The sequence below is a fragment of the Hyposmocoma kahamanoa genome, unplaced genomic scaffold (assembly GCF_003589595.1).
Source record: "Hyposmocoma kahamanoa isolate Upper Pololo Valley unplaced genomic scaffold, ASM358959v1 76, whole genome shotgun sequence".
Taxonomy (NCBI): Eukaryota; Metazoa; Arthropoda; class Insecta; order Lepidoptera; family Cosmopterigidae; genus Hyposmocoma; species Hyposmocoma kahamanoa.
In genome coordinates this window covers 8492508-8511281 of record NW_020653900.1, presented here as the reverse complement: position 1 = coordinate 8511281, position 18774 = coordinate 8492508, and the positions used below count along the sequence as shown (strand labels likewise).

Genomic DNA, 18774 nt, shown 5'->3' with positions numbered 1-18774 from the left:
CTGCAAATGTCATTTTACTACGTCTTCAAATAAGACATATTATAAATTAGCAAAACGTAGTGTAGCAGCTATGAGTAAAACCAAAACCTAGAACAACAGGGCGCGACTTGCGCGAAAAGCGCCATAGAAGCCCAAGATCTATATGCGAGAATAGCAGTCTCTTGCGTCTTATGTCGCTCTCGCGCAGTCGCGCCCTTTCATGCTAGCCCTACTGTTTGATTGCAAAGGAACTCGTACAAGGAGACAAGGCGGCTCACCTATCCACCTCACAAAGCCGGAGAGGAGCGCCAAGACGGCGCAGAGCTCCCAGACGTAGGGCTCCAGCTCGGCATGCAGCTCTTGGTTCTTGGCGGCCGCCAGGCGGCGCGCGAGGCGGCGCGCCCGCGACATCCACCACGCGAAGCGCCCGCGCCGCCGGCGCCACTCGCTGGTCTACCGACAACGAATGGTACACATACTCTGCACTACTAAAAGCGGTTACAAACGGCTACTTTTAGCAGCGATGCAAACGCGATGCAGTTACATCGCTATACTTGGGATTTAAAGGCGATTGCATCGATGCAATCGTCTATAAATCGCAAGTGTAGCGATGGAATCGCGCGTTTCACGAACGCGCGTTTGCATCGCTGCTAAAAGTCGCCGTGTGTAATCACTCTAAGGGCCAGCCCAAACCGGCAGATGGGAAGGCAGAGTACATTCAATTTATCAATGTATATTTTACACGTCAACCCATTTATACGTCAAAAAAATGACGCCTTTTCAAGTCCAGAAATATCGTGACATATTATGATCAATCATCCCTGCCTTTCTCACCTCAGGTTTATTTCCTCTAGGCAGCATACTAGACGCGTGTGTGATCAACCAATTGAAATCGTGCAGGAGGCGCAGTCCTCGTGACCCATGCTCGAACGGCAGATAGAATAGATCGCAAAGTAACAGCAGATCATCTGCTGTTAGTGCGTTCGCGTCTATGGTTGGTTCTTCTACGGGCCTGGAAGTAATTAATTAATCACTAGGGATTGTTACAAGATTCGTCCAAAGTTTTTTTTACTTTCATAATATCAAGTGACAGGACGATCAAATCTGATTGTAAGTTACACGCCTGTCCATAACAGTTGCAGTGCCACTCAGTGCTAACCTCTGATCTTTGCGATTTGAAAATAGCAAAGATCTAAGGGGCTCTGCCACTGCGCCTGTCTCCCTGAGACATAAGGTGACAAGTCCCATGTGCCTTCTGTCTGATCTTGAAGTCTGATCACATCTTATTTAAATAAGAATACCATCAGAATTATTTTATAATAACTTAAATATTAATAATTACTTTCAATTTATACAGTGTTTTTTTTACATAGGACAGTATGGTGGAATTCGAAACCATAGAAGATACAACGAAACTGTCTTCGGAACCAGTAAGTCTTTTTATGTGAAAACACTTTTGGCATAATACAATTTTTAGTCAAGCGTGATTTGTCCATAAAAATTAATGAATTCGATATTTTTTTTTAATGCTGATCGACTCAGTCTCACGAAAGAATCATTTCATTGTATAGGACGAAAAAATCGGGACAGCAGACGTTGGTCAAATTTCTAAAAATGTTTTTCATAGAAAATTAATAAAATTGACTAATTATTTAATGCTAATAGACTCAGTTTCTTTTAAGGTTGATTTAATTTTTTGGGACGAAAAAAAATCAGGACAGCAGAATTTGATGAAATTTAATAAAATGACTTTTCATACAAAATATTCTCTGTAGTTTCACCAGCACCTTTTAAAACCGGAAAGCAGTAATGCTGACGTAACTGTTTGGCGACAGAAACAGGCATGGTCTGGTTTTTACAAGGAATGTTAAAATTTTATAGCAATTTCATACTACGCATGAGATTCAGAAGTGACATTAACTATTCTGATTGGATAATAATAGAAAAAATATATAATTCGACGCTGAAAAGGAAAAACTTGTAATGTACATTTGGAAAATATTACCGGAGACCGACTTAAAGTATGTTTTAAGGATAAAAAGAAAACTCTAACTTCATTTGTTATGTCGAAAAGCTGAAACTTTCTAGTTTTATATAACAAATAACATCAGTTACGATTATTTTATTTTTTTTAAATTACTTTAAATCGCTCTCCAGTTATATGTTCCAAATACACGTTAGACGTTTTACCTTTTCAGGGTCGATATCTACTTACTCATCAGGTACTTCCGTCGGTTCTATAGATTCCACCATCATATCAGTACTCAAGGGGCTATTGCTGGGCTCTACCTGCATCGAACAACCACCCTGTCGCAACAAAAAAGTTTTCTACGTTACTGTTAAAAATCCGGAGCTATGCAAGTTTTGGAGAAGTTGACGATAGCATCGTTTGTCTATTTCTTTTTAATATTATATTGGACCATGTTTCTCGCTCATTTGTCCGTTACTTTAATTAAAGACTTCCTTAAGACTTTAGATATAACGTTAATACTCGGTTATTAATGTTATATCTAATTAATTATAAATAATTAGAGACATAGCATATGAAATTGATAATTTTTAAATTAGTAATTGTAGTGCCCTTATAGGGTTCACGTGCTAGAATTTTTTACTTAATTTAATGTAACTATTTTGTCAATTCACAAAATACAATGAATAAATGTATTATGAATGTACTTAACTAATCAATACTAATTTACCTTAACCGTTTAGGCATAAGGTTAATATTTGAACTGTAGTTTTCCGAACTAAAAAGTTTCTCAATAATCTTCGCCTGTTTCCGCACAACTCAAATGATTTAAAAACTTTGTGTTTAGAAAATGGTATAGTGGTCTTTTTCAAAACATATATTTGAAAGTAGGTTCACCAAGTACGTAATCAACACAATAAATTTCAGAAATAATTTAAGATACCTGCAATAAAGTTGATCGTAGAACACAACACAGTGGGATAATATTCAGGTTAATTATTTGTAGTAGTGGGAATTTTTAGTATTTAAATATTGTAGAATATTATCACGAAGTATATTATTCAATATGCCACTGTATTATCATGAAATATTAAATAATATTAATTATTATATTAATATTTAATAATATTTCAGGATACTCGAATACTTAAATAATAAAAATTGTAGTATCATGTCAGAAGTCCACGTCACGCTTTCCACAGTCCTATAAGTTACTCTCGCAATACATTGGCTTAATGGTCTTCGAGACAAACATTTATTTCAAGAATAGTATTTAATAACTGTACACCTACCTCGCTCATGACGTCGTTCATGGCAACATCTGAGTCCGTCACGGCGGTGGAGGGGGGATCTACGTCGAGGGGCTCGACTCCCACTTCCGGTATGGAGAGTCGGTTTGGACTTAACGTTTGGGGTGTGTCTGTGTATAAACGGGTGTATTAATTCTTATTATTTTCAATAAAATCGAACTTTGCAGTGAACATAAATTATGTAGGCAATTAATGTTTGCTCTATGACATATCCTATTCAAATTGTCCCGAAAGAGAGAAGATATGTCGTAACTTTTTTTTAGATTCCGACCTCAAATGCTCATGGAATTACATCTATTTGCCAAATTTTATTGAAATCGGTTACCGGAAAGTGCGCGACTCCGGATTCATCCCCAGTTTGCCACCCGTAGATGTGGAATATTTTCATCAAATTTAAATGGAACCAACACTGAGGTACCCTCATTCCAACAAAAAAAGTAACAAATAACATACATACATACAAAAAAAAAGTCGAATTGAGTACCTCCTCATAAAAAGTTCATTTCACAGTTAAATAGGGTCATTGTTCAGGGTTTTTCATACTAATATATTACAGTAAAGCACACGAGTGCTTACATTTTTGACCAACTCTCGCGTGTCTTCTTCTTATCATACAGGACAATTTCTTACAAACTTAAACCTTAAGCACTTATTGACAAAACAAGACAATATAATTTTATTTATTTCTCTCAATACAAATAATACAAAGGAGTTTTGTACATAAATATAGATAATAACAAGGTTTAAGTGGGAGACTAGTGTCTCAACATGGCAAAACCTGTGTTATGGGTTATGAAACACGATACTGAAAATTATTTCTTGTCTCTCTAATTATTTAGTTGTTCTTAAGTTTTTTTTTCATAGCTCTGCACTAGGGAAACCCTGTATCGCGGCTGCCATGGACACACACATAGACAACCACAAATTACACCCAAACTCACGAGAGAAATAAACGTAGGTCATAAAAATATTTCTCCCGGCACGAGAATCGAACCCAGGACCCCTTGCATACAGCATAGTAACCGTTCGGCCACGGAGGCAGCTAAGTAAATGATTATCACTAATTTTCAGATTTCTTATCACGGTATGATTTATTTTCGCGATATGTTGGATCGCGAACATTATTTGTATACAAAATATTACTTCTTCTTGTGACTGCTAGTGGCGCTGTACATTTTACAATGTAATATTGTCGAATAGTTCACGCGGTCACTAGTGACAACTGTTATTATAAGCTCATTCGTGAGTAGGGTAGCACAACGACGTTCAAAAACATTAGCTCACCACCAACGCTCATATCGCCGTTCTGCTGGAGCTCGGACGTCGGTTCTACGTCGTCCACGATGATGTTATCGTTGTCCTCGGTTTTTTTCTTAATATCTTCTATGAAGCTTTCACTCTCTAATACGCTGTCGTTCGCCACACTCGTGTTCTCTATCATTTCACTTTGATTCTCACCTAAGACAAATACATAAATAAACAAATAAATAATATATATTAGTATACTTACTTATTAGTACCTAAAGAACTTGTGTTATGGCAACCGGGAACAACGAGGGCATCAAAAACACTCCGGCCCTGTACCCTCGATCTCCGTCCAAAATAATTACTGTCAAATAAGTAATACTCCACCACATTAAAGACGCACGATGCGAATGAAGCTTCATACTTGACAATTTCTTTTGATTTGACCGAGTATTACTTATTTGATAGTAATTGTTTCGAACAGATTGCGAACGGAGAACGAGAGTAGACTCCCAGACCCGAGACAACATAGAAAAAATAGTTTTTCTGGTGAGACTTTGTAAACCGGCGTGCAAGCCACGCGACCACGGCAGTCGTCAATACATTTTTTGGAGATTAAAAATAATTATGAAATGTGTATAAAGATTAATCGTAAATACATATTTTTTTTTTTTAATAATAATAACGCTCACACTCAACATAGCCCCGCACTAGGGAAACCCTGTGTCGCGGGTGCCATGGACACACACATAGACAACCACAAATTACACCCAAACTCACGAGAGAAACAAATGTAGGCCATACAAATATTTCTCCCAGCCCAGGAATCGAACCTGGGACCTCTGCGTGGCAGTCCGGCATGGTAACCGTTCGGCCACGGAGGCAGTTAAATATTGGATAGACTATTTAAACTACAAGTTCACTATGTATAGCAGTTAACTAGGTTAACTACTCAATAGTTAAATATTAGCTATCGCAGCAGATTTGCATATATAATAAATACACTAGACAAATATTTAGACTATCCATCGCTCAATTATTTTAGAGGACTCGATCTGTTGCTCAGTTGGTAAGACCGGTGGCCCCAGTTTGGCAACAGACGCTGGTTCGAGTTCAGTCAGATCGATTTTTTCTTTGTGTTGTTCGATCTTTGTATCAATAATAATGACAAACTAGTGGAGGATTTTCATAACAAATATATTTTCTCACACACGTTCGGAAATGTTGCATTTCTTTCAAAAAACGAACACGGAAAGTTTGTCATTTATAGACCGTGCGACTTCTTCCCGACCAAGGTCTCCAAAGTAAGTATGAAAAACCATTACTGTTCACTTCTCTAAACTTAAAAAAAAAATGGGGGTAACATTTAAACTTAAGTTTTTGGTATATTTTCGGTTTTTCGTCTTTTTGTATTTTGGTCGCGAAAATGAGAGCTAGTGAGAAGAGCGATAACGAAAATGCAGTAATAGATAAACATTCAAACACATCATCAGAAGTTCAGCAGACTATTATTAATATGCCTGGAAAAAAAATAACACTTTCTTTTTCAATTGTCCTAACGCGTCAAATATTACTTTTAATTATTATTTTTTTTTACTTTGTCTATTTCCTCACATTGTTTGAGAAAAATACTATACATGCCTCGGCGGGAACGGGGATTGCTCGACTCGCATTAATCGCTGGTGCTTGTCCATGTAACTCATACTCGTCCAGCAATCCCTTCCTTCCCGGCCTCTGTAATAATGTACAGTCAACAGCACATCAAGCTACACATTGACGTATCTTGTTTCGTTGCAGTGGAGGCGACTTTCGAAACTGTGTAGTCTGATGTGCTGTTGTCCGTACTAAACATTGCAATATACAAATAATTCACTCACTCATATCTCCCTGGTTGTCACCCATTTCAGCATGGTTTTCGGCCATTTCGCTTTGGTTCTCGACCATATCGGTCTGGTTCTCGCTTTTCTCCATAACTTCGGCCTTTTCATTATTCTCTTCAAGCGCTTTTAACCCCAGTATCGCGACAGGTAGAGTCGAAACTGGTATCTCCGGTGGCAACGCAATGTTTGAACTTGCGATGGGTATTATGGGGTTCGGTATTGATTCGTTAAGAATCACTTTTGTTGGTGAAACTAAGGAATTCATTACTGGGGTCGGAACCGGATTAAATGTTTCAATCAGTGATACCTGAAACTGACACTTATGTAAATATGTATTGAATACAGATTGAGTATTATATAGCTATCGAGTATATAACCAGAAACAGAGACAAAATAAGGGCTATCCATCCCTGGTAACTTATCACGCAAATAGATCTTATATCACTTTTAAATATCAACTCTCGCTAGCACTGAAATCACAAATTAGAAAGCTGAAATAGTACAGCGCCAACAACTGACCTCTGTGTCTCCGTATATTCCAAAAATATTCTGTATTCATTGTAATAAAGATAATATCTCTAACAATGGGAGCTGTTCCATTCGGTGGTATGGGAAAAACAGCAAAACATCGAATTACAAAACAAACGGAATCACATTTCATCGGTAATTAAATATGTAATTTTTCAATTTTCGTCTTTTACAGCAAAGCTCAAGTTGAACTTGTCGATTTGGAGTAAAACAATTGACAACACCCGTCAATTGTTTCGAATTCGGGCTAGTCAATCGGAGCGCAGTAATGATTTGGCAGAATAGTTTTCAAACAAATTAAATCACATTTCGCTCTATTTCTGGTGATATACTCGATGTCTGTAGCAATGTCGCGTAGAATCATCCTAATTATAATGTCGCTATTAGGGCTGGCACGTCAAGGCGCGACATGCGCATAAGCGACACAAAGCGAGATATCTCTATGCAAAAATAACAATATCTCGCGCTTTATGTCGCTCTCGGGCAAGTCGCGCCCTGTCGTACTAGCCCTGCGGGACCAGTGTCAAAATGAAATGCAGTAAGGTATAATAAGCAACAATTATGTTTGTTAATTACTTATTATGTATAAGCTAAGACTTTAAAAGGTTTGTAAAAAATTAAATAAACTTTAAGGACACGAATTTCGAAAAAAAAACTGGGATTATTGACGTCACATGCAACTACTGGACCCCTAAAAACAGTTATGTAAATCGGGACGACAACACTACAGTAATAAACCCATTTGAACGCGTCCTAGAGACACACGGTGACCTTAACCTTTTTGGTATTTTTTTTAATTCATATAATTTTTTTACAAATATTGGATGACACACAGCAACGCGTTAAAGGCTCCGTGAGTGTGTAGCGATTGTATATACGTGAACGCGTGACGGTTTAAATCTCTCCGTAATATTTGTTGAATTGTAATAATGAGCAGTGGGAGCTCTTTGTGAAAGAGTTCGTCCAGGGTAGTGCTGCGCCCTTACATATTTCTGCACCCAAGCAGTAATGGCAACAACTGCGTTTCAGTTTTGAAGGGTAAGGGTGCTGGTGAAATTACAGGCACATGGGACTTGTCAACTTATGTCTCAGGATCACGGGCGCAGTAGCAGTGCCCCTCAGATCTTGCGAAATAAAAGCTCTGAATGGCACTGTAACTGTTATAGACAGGCATGTAGCTTCCCATCAGGCGCACGACTTGTTCGTCCCGTCACTTGATATTATAAAAAAAAATTTATAACCTAATGATCTATAAATAATGATTTATTTGTGCAAACAAAATACTAATATGGAATACACGTACAATCAATCGCTTGCAATAAGAATAATCGAATTGCAGGCAAATGTACCTACAATGGATAACGAAATAATTAGCCATACCCCAGTGGCGAGAATGGGCCTCGGTACATGACAGCACACATCGGCCAACGCCTGCAGCTGACTAGTGTTTACAGTGGGGATGGCAGGCGCGATCTCTGCTGTGCTGGTGGTGCTAGTGGTACTAGTGCTGGTCACTAGCGACATGCAAGTGTTCACTGACGGTAGTATCGGTATGATCGGCACTGGTGGCACTGGTGGACAACATATCAGTTACTTTATTAATATTTACCTAAAGCCCGAATTAGAAAATACATTGACTAGTTATTACAGACGTCTCTCTTGTCTATACCGTCTTTTGTGAAGACGTAGTAAAATGACATTTGTAGGGTTGCCAGTTTACATAAAATTTTAAATAGTTATGTAGTTGTTGTCGATAGTTTTATCGATAGATCTTGAAGGATAAAATTTTGTCCAAAATGTCTGAATTGTGAATGTTACGACGTGATAATGATTACTAATTGCGTTATTGCATTATTTATTCTTATTTTGACAGTTAGTTTACTACGATCGAAATCAATTTTTATTATTTTATACATTTCAACCAGAATAGCCACATTTGATTATCTATAGTGGAATTAAAATGAAAAACTTTAAAACGTATGTATGAACTTACAAAAATTAAAATGACTTATGCTCAGTAATTGTATGAACAATGGGTCGGGATTGATTCAAATGAAACGAGTTCGGCTATTTATTTCATAAGCGTGACCAATAAATATTCAGTCGTTAGTCGATAGAATATTTATCGACTGCAATCACTAGCTGCTCGCAAGCGGGCAACACTTTTGCAGAATAAACTCTGATTTTACTCCTTTTAAAAAAAAGACAGACTATAGTAGACACTGCAAAGCCATTCAGATAAGTAATCTCATTTGTCATAAGTGATCGTAATGACTTCCAGTGTAAGCAGATATCGCAGCTCTCTACATAATATAAGAACATAAAATGTCTATATTAACTATCAATATCAATAATTCAATAACTACCTATACGAAACAACGTTGTCAATTTGCGAGAACACCAACATATTTTTTATTGAACAAAAAAAATGCTTTCTGTATCTCTTTTGGGGCCAGTAACTTTTAGTTGACAAATGAGTCCTCGCAAATATACAAGTATTCTGAGGGTTCAGTACAGAATGTATTTGTATTATGACTAAAATGAAAAGCTACTAAACTATTTAACAGCTCTAAAATGAAATATTTTTTTCCTTTTCCTACTAATAACGAAGAAAGCGAATGCTTTCATTAAATGTAATATAATTTTAGTTCGCTTTACATGAGAAGATGTACTTTACCTGATCATATAAAAATATCCGAAAACAGGGTAAAATAAAAGTCTAAAACGAATTATTTAAGAACAAAATATGTAACTTAACTCAAAATTTTTATATGGAGATATTTGTCTTTGAGTACTGCAGAGAACCTGCTAAATTCTGGTTTGCGACTGAAGCCCTATAGTTATTAAATAAAAATATTAATAAAACATTGCCCAGCGGGGTTTAACGACATCGGGCGCTTGTCAACGTCGGATTTGTGTCAAATTTTTACCGCCTGTTCTTATTTAATCATTACAATATACTTTACTGGCAGATTCAAATGCCTCGCCCTAATGAACAAAAACAAAATATTAAGATTTGTGGTGAATTGAAGGTTCTTTGTAATTACCTGTAACTGACGGCTGTGGTTTTATAACAGGTGCCTGCGCCGCTTTTGGTATTGAAAACTCCGGCAGCCATTCGTTGATTGCATGTCTACAGTTTAAAAAAAGACATTGATTTACAGATTTCTTTTATTTTTTCATAGCCCCGCACTAGGGAAACCCTGTATCGCGGGTGCCATGGACACACACTTAGACAACCACAAATTGCACCCAAACTCACGAGATAAACAAATATAGGGCATACAAATATTTCTCCTGACCCGGAAATCGAACCCGGGATCTCTGCGTGGCAGTCCAGAATGGTAACCGTTCAGCCGCGGAGGCAGTTATATAATATGGATTGCCAGTACAATGCGTTTGGGATGCTGTTTCAAGTTACACCTTTTTGTGGCAAGTTCTCTGATGAAGGTGTCAACGCTTTCCATATTATTGTCAGAAAACGAAAAGCGTCGCTGCCAAATCACATGCGTCACTGCTTGAACGACATTCTGCGCACATTCGCTTTTAGGAAGGAGTTCCCAATGCTTAGGGCGGTGGATGCATAAGCACACTATTGGTAATTCGTAGCCATTTGCTCTGACGATGACGTTAACTGGGTAAATTCTAACACTAATGTAGCGAATCGCAGCTGTGGCTACAAATCTTTTTGTACATATATTTTATATAGTCTTTTTAAGTTTAGTTTTCTAATTAATTTCTAAATTGAAATGTGGTTGTTTTTGGCGCCTTTTCTTATTATTGACTATTGTTTCTGTTTTGGTTGATAGCTGTGCATTGTTTTCTAATAAACTGTAAGTACATTTACTTTGGTCTTACTTATCTTTGATAGGCATCCACTCGAACACCGTTGATACAGTCCGCTACAACTAGGTTTAAGTACATTTTACTAACAAATGTTATGGATTGTGAATGCCTGAAATAAATAATAATAATTATTAAACTAAGTCAAAATAAACATACCGTAACGCCTGTCGATGGTGATACACGTGCTTGCCGAGCGTTAGCGGCGTTTCATCCTCACAGACGCCTTGTTCACTCTCGCGTTCCAACTTTATATCCCACGAAACTGCCTCCACTGAAACATGGTTTTAATTATTAATCTGTTTCACAAACCACCCTTAATAATGGATGACTATAGGATTATAGCACATACATACTTCATGAGAACTATGTAAAATCGTCTTATTAAGTATTTTTTGTTATGAAGTTAAGTTACTAAATATGTTGATCCGACTTCTGATTTATTCTAAATTGGCGACGCTTTTTAATTATATTTACTTCTGCAGCAAAGATGTTGAAAGGTTGACAATTTGAAAAGTTCCTTACTATGTGCAGGCGCATCCAAACTGCAGCTGGCCCAATGTCCGAGCGTCCAGATCGGGATCATATTGGCATTGTACTCGCAGTTCGGGTTCGTTAACACTCCGCGCAATAGGGGAATCAATTCTGGTGATCGACCGCAGTATGGGCCTACATACAAAAAAATGATATAACTAGAAATTAATACCTTTGTTTGGAGAAAAAGTATGAGATTATATTTTAGAGTTACGTTTTAAATTAAGTTCATCTTTAAAAAGCCTTTTAAATATTTTTAGTTTAGTTTTTAGCAAGTACATTTTTAAGGAGAAATGTTGTTGCAAAATATGTCGTGGTTTTGTATCGTATCTGGAGAATAAACTTGTTGACTTACCCAGGAATATTCTCTTCTGATCATAGTCGTTCGCGTGCAGGTTGTCCCAGATAACAGGCGGACGACGCAGTACTTGCGTGATCTCTTCAATGCAATTCGTTGTCAGCGTCTTTGAAATCACTTTGGAGCCTGCAATTATCATTATTGAGTAGACCAATTCAGGTGTAATTTATCATCATCATCATTTCGGCTGAAATTAACCATGTTGAATCCGCTATTTATATTTTTAAATATTATTACAATAGGCGTTTATTTTTGTAATACGAGCACGTTACATGAACACAGCAGGTATGAAAGGAGAAAGAAAAAAAGCGAAGCTCAAAGTTGCCACGTACAAATTAATTTCATGTCTTTCTTATGATTCAGAACGAACAAGTCGTGCGCCTGATGGTAAGCTATACGCCTACCCATAACAGTTGCAGTGCCACTCAGAGCTTTAAATCGTAAAAATCTGAGGGGCACCGCCACTGCGTCCGTCAGCCTGAGACATAAGTTGACAAGTCCCATGTGCCTGTAATTTCGCCATTACTTAGTAGAGCTCCTTACGAACTCTTTCGTGTAAGGAGCTCTACAGCTACTAAAATTGTCTTTGACATATTTGTCAGTTTAATACATTGACTTACAATTATATGGACGTCGGGTCCGCGCTAAAAAGTGTCCGAACTTATCGGGCGTTAAAATCGTATACAGAGCGTCATTCACGCTTTAGTCTTCGTTTGTTCGACTGACAGCGAAGCAAACAAAATTAGACAGTACTGCGATGACATTACAATTTAAATTCAACGTTTTAGCTTTTTCATATTCCTTTACATGTCACTACGTTTAAAAAGGTTGACTTGAGACGTTTTTTTCGTGGTTTTTGTATTAGACCTGTCGTCCATTTATTTGTAAGTCAATGGTTTAATACTATAGTTTTATTTAGAAGAGCGGGTTCCATTTATATTAGATCTACCCAATCGACTCTCTGGTATTGATCCAGGCAATGTATGTTGATTTACATCTATATTATTAAACCGTATCTAGAAACTGTAACGTCGTCTAATAGATATATATGTCCCTTACTGTACATATAATTATATTATCCATTCCTTAAGCAGTTCTATAATGTATCCGTTCGAAAATGTTGGCCAAATAATTCGTTTCTCGGTCATTTTATTTCAGCAGACTTCAAAACAACAGACAATGTAAACGGCTGAGTCATAGCGTAAAACCACTTAACGAATACTATATCGGTAAAGTTACACCCGTGTAGCCTTGCGCAGTTCGTTAACGCGTATGTGTTTATTTCATTATGACTAAGGGCGGTGGGATATGGTATAATTGAGTAATACGTTTCCATTGACCTTTATATTCGTTGCGAATCTAAGACTATACAAATCTAGAAAATACTCCCCCCCCTGATACGAATAAGACGTAGTACGCAAACGCTGTTACGGTAAAGAGATCTGTGCTTAACAGTACAGATGGCATCAACTATTGCTTTGGTAATAAGGAAAAAGTTGTAGGCCGGGTACAACTAACAGTCTGAGAAAAAGCTTGTGCTATTTAAAAAATATTAAACAACTTGTTGACTAATAAAATGTACTTACAATACAGTGTCTGAATTTTCAAATGACCGATTTTAAATTCTTTGTCACAATTTTGACATTTGTATATTTATTTTGACAAACTTATTATTATTTTGACATGTAATTATCATTAAAATTTAACCATCTATCTAGCACCGTGTTTAAAATACTGCCCATGTAATATTATTGAAAAATAAACATGTTACATGTGGTTTGGTCTGTGGAAGTACATGGGAGTGAATGTACAAAATATACTTATAAATATATTTCTAATAATGTTTGGTCGGACTCAGTGAAACTATAATTATTTTATACAAGGCAGTTTCTATACAACCTGTGTTTCACGAATAATGAATTATGGACTTTTGTTTACATAATGGCACCTAACTATGTCGTCCACAAAGAAGTTTTATTGACATTTAATAGCCTGTATCATCCAGGACACTTCTAAGAAAGTTTACAAGCAATATGAGACGATGAATATTTACAAAAATACAAACCAGTCCACATAATATCTATCTGCTGGGAGAGCTTGGTTCCGAGTGTGTTCAGATACTCGGAGCTGTTGACTGCGGGAAGGGCGCGGGAGGCGCAGTACTGCGTCGGGCACAGCAGGAAGCGCGGACAGCCCAGGTGTTGGTGGATCTCGTTAGTAACTGATACCTGGAAATGCAACAAATTCAAGTTTAATTTTTAATTTCACATAATAAATCACTGGATTGGTATCCAGTAGGTATTATATATTACTACCTACTATATATAATAATAATAAGAAGGTATAACCTAACTGCCTCAGTGGCCGAACAGTTACCATGCTGGACTGCCACGCAGAGGCCCTGGGTTTGATTCCCGAGGCAGGAGAAATATTTGTATGGCCTACATTTATTTTTCTAGTGCATTTGGGTATATTTGTAGTTGTCTATGTGTGTGTCCGTGGCACCCGCGATGCCTAGTGCGGGGCTATGAGTGTGTGCGTTGTTATTATTATTATTATATCAGTCACTGACATTGGATTATTTAATATTTGCTTTCCCTTGCAAAAAACTCACTAAGCGAGGTTTGCGGTTGACAGAACATCCCAAGCGGCTACATTATAGTCGACAGGACATGCTTAAACGGTGCCAATCCACCAACAGCATCAGTAGCGCCTCATAGGGTGAGTAGATGAACAGGAGTTTCATCCGCATTGTGGCAGAATTTACATTCTCTACTCTCCTTCTGCCCAATATTTGACATGTGCTTGTCATATTATTATGGCTAGACTCCAAGCTCATTTGGAACTCTCACATAAATGAGTTGTGTCAAAAGATTTTTAAAGTACTCGTAGGTAGTTCTTGGGGCGTTCACCCTAAGTTTATGAGAAGGCTTATACATTTCTCTTCTAAGAAGCCGAATCGATTATGGAAGTTTTTTGTACGCCAACTCAGCGAGCTGTCACTTACGTAATCTAGACCTCTTACAAAATAAAGCCTTACGTATCTGTGGGGGTTTCATTAAAACTACACTGATACATGTAATGGAATGTGAGTTGGCCATACCACCTTTGGCGGTGCGTAGATACTGGTTGGCACATAAATATTGGTTAACCACGGTTATCTTTCACTAATAAAGTAAGTGTACAAAGCATTCAAGATCTTATCGCAGAATATAACATAAATAGTTACTGGAATAATAAGCTTTAACTGAAGCTTGTAACAATTTAGAAAATAGAGATGTATTCAAATATAACAAATTGGAAATGTTTTATATGGAAATTTGGATATCGTACATAGATATAAATAACTGCAAAAAAAAACAGGAGCAAAAAAGACAGGATACCCAACCTGACCACTCCCAAGGGACAATGTAACACGGTGTATTTAAATAAATGTGTAAATAGTTTTTTAACTCTTAAGTACAATGGCTATAGGATTTTTACTGATGGTTCCAAGGACATCAATGATGTTCGCGCGGCCTTTTATGACCCGCAACATAATGTATCATTCAAACTTAAATTGTGTATGCATAATGAGAGCGGAGTTATTTGCCATAGTGGAAGCATTATCCTTTGTTAGTTCTGTGGATTCAAACAAAATTTTTATTCTCACTGACTCTGGGGGTCGTATTCCAGAACTCTACTCAATACTCAAGTCAGCACATGGGAGTAGTGACAGATAAAATAGGAGACTTATTTATATACATATATACATTACGAGGCCGACATAAACGCCCGAACGTTTCAGGCCTCTTAAACCTAGATTTAAAAAAAAGCCAGAATGCCCTGTTAAAGCTCTAGTGAGCATTCTTATGCCATTCCTGTCCAATGACTGAGCTTGTGTACAGTGTTTGGCACTGTAGACAGATATCAGGGCTTTTGAATACTCAAGACCCTAGTTCTCTCATTTAGCAGAGTGAGCTTTGCCAGACTGTATGCTATCCCTAAGAACGGTTCAGGTCCAATAAAGGTTTCCCTAGCACCAGCCTTTGCCATTTCATCCGCTGACTCATTACCCTCAATGTGAGAGTAGCCTGGAACCCAGTGCAATACCACTATATTACTTTCCCCAAGAGTATTCAGTATATTTACACAGTTCTCTACAATCCTCGATGTTTGGGTGACTGAGGCTAGTGCACGTAGAGCCACTTGACTATCTGAGTTTATGTAAATATGATTGTCAACGTTGCCTCTCTTCAGGTTCAAACCCGCACAAGTAATTATGGCATACATTTCGGTCTGAAAGATAGAGGAGTGTCGTCCCATGTTCAGCTTGTAGCTGAGCCTGGCTCTCACGCCGTGTATACCACAGCCTACGTTGGGTCCTATCTTAGACCCATTATTTATTTATAACAACAATGATAAAAAATTAACAAACACAAAGTTATAAGTTACATATTCATAAGGTCTGCTGAATCCGTCTGTGGCGCGGTGGCCCCAGCATGGCAACAGTCACTGGTTTGTGTCAAAGGAATTTTTCTTTATGTCCGATTTTTGTATCGATAATGATACCACTATTAGGTAAATTGGAACATTTAACATAAAGAATGCTCTTATGGCATCAACTAAATTTTAAAAGTTTTCAATTACCTGTGCATGTGCAAAACTCTGAAAGGTTTGCTTATCAGCCTCACTCATCTCCAGCTCAATGTCATCGAATAGTAAAGCAAAACACGTACAGCCAAACTGAGACACCTGAAAATAGTTACAAATTTAGAATTGCCAAACATTTATACAGGGCTAACTTTCACTCTCACATGTTCACATTAGGGATATGTGCTACACCAGACTATACACAACATTTTTATCAAATCTTTGGTTAACAGTTATTCCTTATAGTGACAGTGTTTACATGTTTACATTTATAGTATGCAGTGTGTTGGACGGAAGCTTCATATTACAATAGAAAAACTTAATTATTTAGCCAATGAGAAAATCCTAAGTGTTCACACACATTGTTCAAGACTTTATAGTACCTGCTCTAGCTTTCGTTTAAGAGTAGTAATCTCTTTCTGGCTGCTATACGTAATATCTAGTCCTGGAGACAATGCATAGCAGAACTGAATCCCTTGTGCCTTTGCTGCAGTTATTAGAGACGTGAGATGTTCAGCCTCCTCTACTGTGTATAATTCTCTCCAGTATGCTCGGTGCTTGTAGTCGTCTTTTGGAGCGTACACATACATGTCCATACCCCATTTTTTAAGTCTGAAAATTTTTGAATATTCATTTAAAGTACTATTTTCCAAAATTGAAGCTTCAAGTAAATATCATAGAAATTGAGTATTAATTTTGTGAACTTGTGTTGACAATTGTAGAACTGTAATTAAGTTTACTGAATGTGAGAATGTTTCACCACCATGATTACCAATTCTTTTTGTGAAATTACTACTACTAGTTTACTTACTAGTTTGTTATAATTATTAATATAAATATCAAACACTTGGAAAAAATTCCTCCAATCGTGCATTCAAACCAATGTCTTCTACCAAACCGTACCAGAAGACCTTTCGATGTTTTCTATATACTTGTTGCAGATCTTTGTTTTGGTTTTCTAACATCTTTTTGCCAAAGCATCATCTGTGAGACATCTATTTCTTCACCCAGTCAAGTGTTCCTCCATTATTAATCTTTGTATTAACAATTGAGGAACTTCCGAACAAAAATCAATAAATCTGATAAATGATTATAATTTGGTCTTATCTTGCATTTGAAGAGTATTTTGATGGAGGATTTAGTGGATGCTGTTCAGGTGGATAAATAATTCATAGAAATATACAAAAACTACTGCCTGGCTTTAAAATAGAACAAGTCAAAATGCAACTTATGAGTTTTTGTTCTGATGCTCATCAGAACATAAAACAGGTTTGTTGGTTTTCACAATTGTTTCGCATTGGAAAAAAACTATGTTGCAAATACTTCGCTTCGTTTGTCCCATATATTTTGTTTGAAAAAACAAACATACACAATTTGGATCTCAAAAAATAGTTTAATTTAACATGTGCAATAATCGTGAAAATCTAAGAACTCAATTAAAATAGTTTAGAAAACTGAGAATTTTCTGAGCTACATAAGTTGCTACTGGCCGCTCACTCCCAATTCAATGCACAAGTGTGTAATTTATGGGTTCAAAGTTTGATAAGAGACAAAAAAAAATATCTATGCACTGACTGTTAAACTAAGAGAAAACATATAAGCAATGTTTGTTCATCGCTTATACGTTTTCTCTTTTTTGATTTTTGAATTGATTTGAATTGATAACTTTTGGAAACTGCGGTTTTGCGTATTAAACTTGCAGTTAATCTTATATTATTCAATATTGATAAAACCATGACATTATCAAATTAACTACTTAACAAGCACAACTCACTTTTGGAATAGATCTTTCCTTTGTTCTGTCGTCCACGGGCGGCCGTAGAAGCCTGCAATAGAACAGCCTAGGTCATTCACTCTGTCTTAAACTTAGACATAACCGTCATACACGTAAATATAATACATCATCTCTTTACATGTGTTTTCACTGAAAAAAATTGTTTACTACTTTCTTACCCTCAACAACACCGCAGATGAAGTCCTTCCTCTTAGAACTAGACTCATCCGGTGAACTTTCAGTCATTTTTACCAGGAATTTAACGATTTGTTACACAAAAGTGAAGTTGGTAAGATGTAATCTCTTTCGAGAGACGCACAGGCGTAACTACGCGTGAGGCTCTAAGTCACTGATGGATAGTGGCAATATAAATAACTGTATTAACGATTTAAAAAGTTTTGAGCACCGTTTGACCTGTTTCAGGCGATAATCATGAAATTACTGTATTACCCAAATGAAACTGTTACGGAGAAATTATGATGTGTCAAACGTTAAGGTATTTTACATGCTCATTTTAAGCAGAAATTAAAAACCTATGAAAGAAATTTATAAACCCAAAAAATCCGTATGTTTAGAATAGTTACAGTAAAACTAAAAGGCACATTTTTTTAAGCTCATACTTAAAATTTACAAAATATGGAATTTTCCAACTGCAATGACAAGATAAACACGAATCGTGATCTGTGTACTAAAAAGTGCCTGTTAGGGAAGCTCGCTTAGTA

The 18774-nt window shown here is 36.9% G+C and overlaps 1 protein-coding gene across 2 annotated transcripts in view; it reads right to left on the bottom strand.

The window, feature by feature from the left end:
• Positions 1-18413, bottom strand: part of LOC113232488 (protein O-GlcNAcase) — a 21448-nt gene extending 3035 nt beyond the window's left edge. The window contains exons 1-16 of one of the 2 annotated variants that reach the window (XM_026467232.1): positions 18232-18413; positions 18053-18104; positions 16662-16890; positions 16276-16380; positions 13712-13874; positions 11644-11772; positions 11280-11423; positions 10914-11028; positions 9959-10044; positions 8292-8482; positions 6381-6696; positions 4543-4716; positions 3241-3368; positions 2195-2286; positions 814-991; positions 258-432 (exon numbers count right to left, since the gene is read on the bottom strand). In XM_026467232.1, the coding sequence (XP_026323017.1) occupies positions 258-432; positions 814-991; positions 2195-2286; positions 3241-3368; positions 4543-4716; positions 6381-6696; positions 8292-8482; positions 9959-10044; positions 10914-11028; positions 11280-11423; positions 11644-11772; positions 13712-13874; positions 16276-16380; positions 16662-16890; positions 18053-18104; positions 18232-18298 (2344 nt within the window). In that variant the 5' untranslated portion in view covers positions 18299-18413. The remainder of the gene's footprint in view (positions 1-257; positions 433-813; positions 992-2194; positions 2287-3240; positions 3369-4542; positions 4717-6380; positions 6697-8291; positions 8483-9958; positions 10045-10913; positions 11029-11279; positions 11424-11643; positions 11773-13711; positions 13875-16275; positions 16381-16661; positions 16891-18052; positions 18105-18231) is intronic. The other variant, XM_026467233.1, reaches the window with a different exon arrangement.
• Positions 18414-18774: the final 361 nt, after the last annotated feature.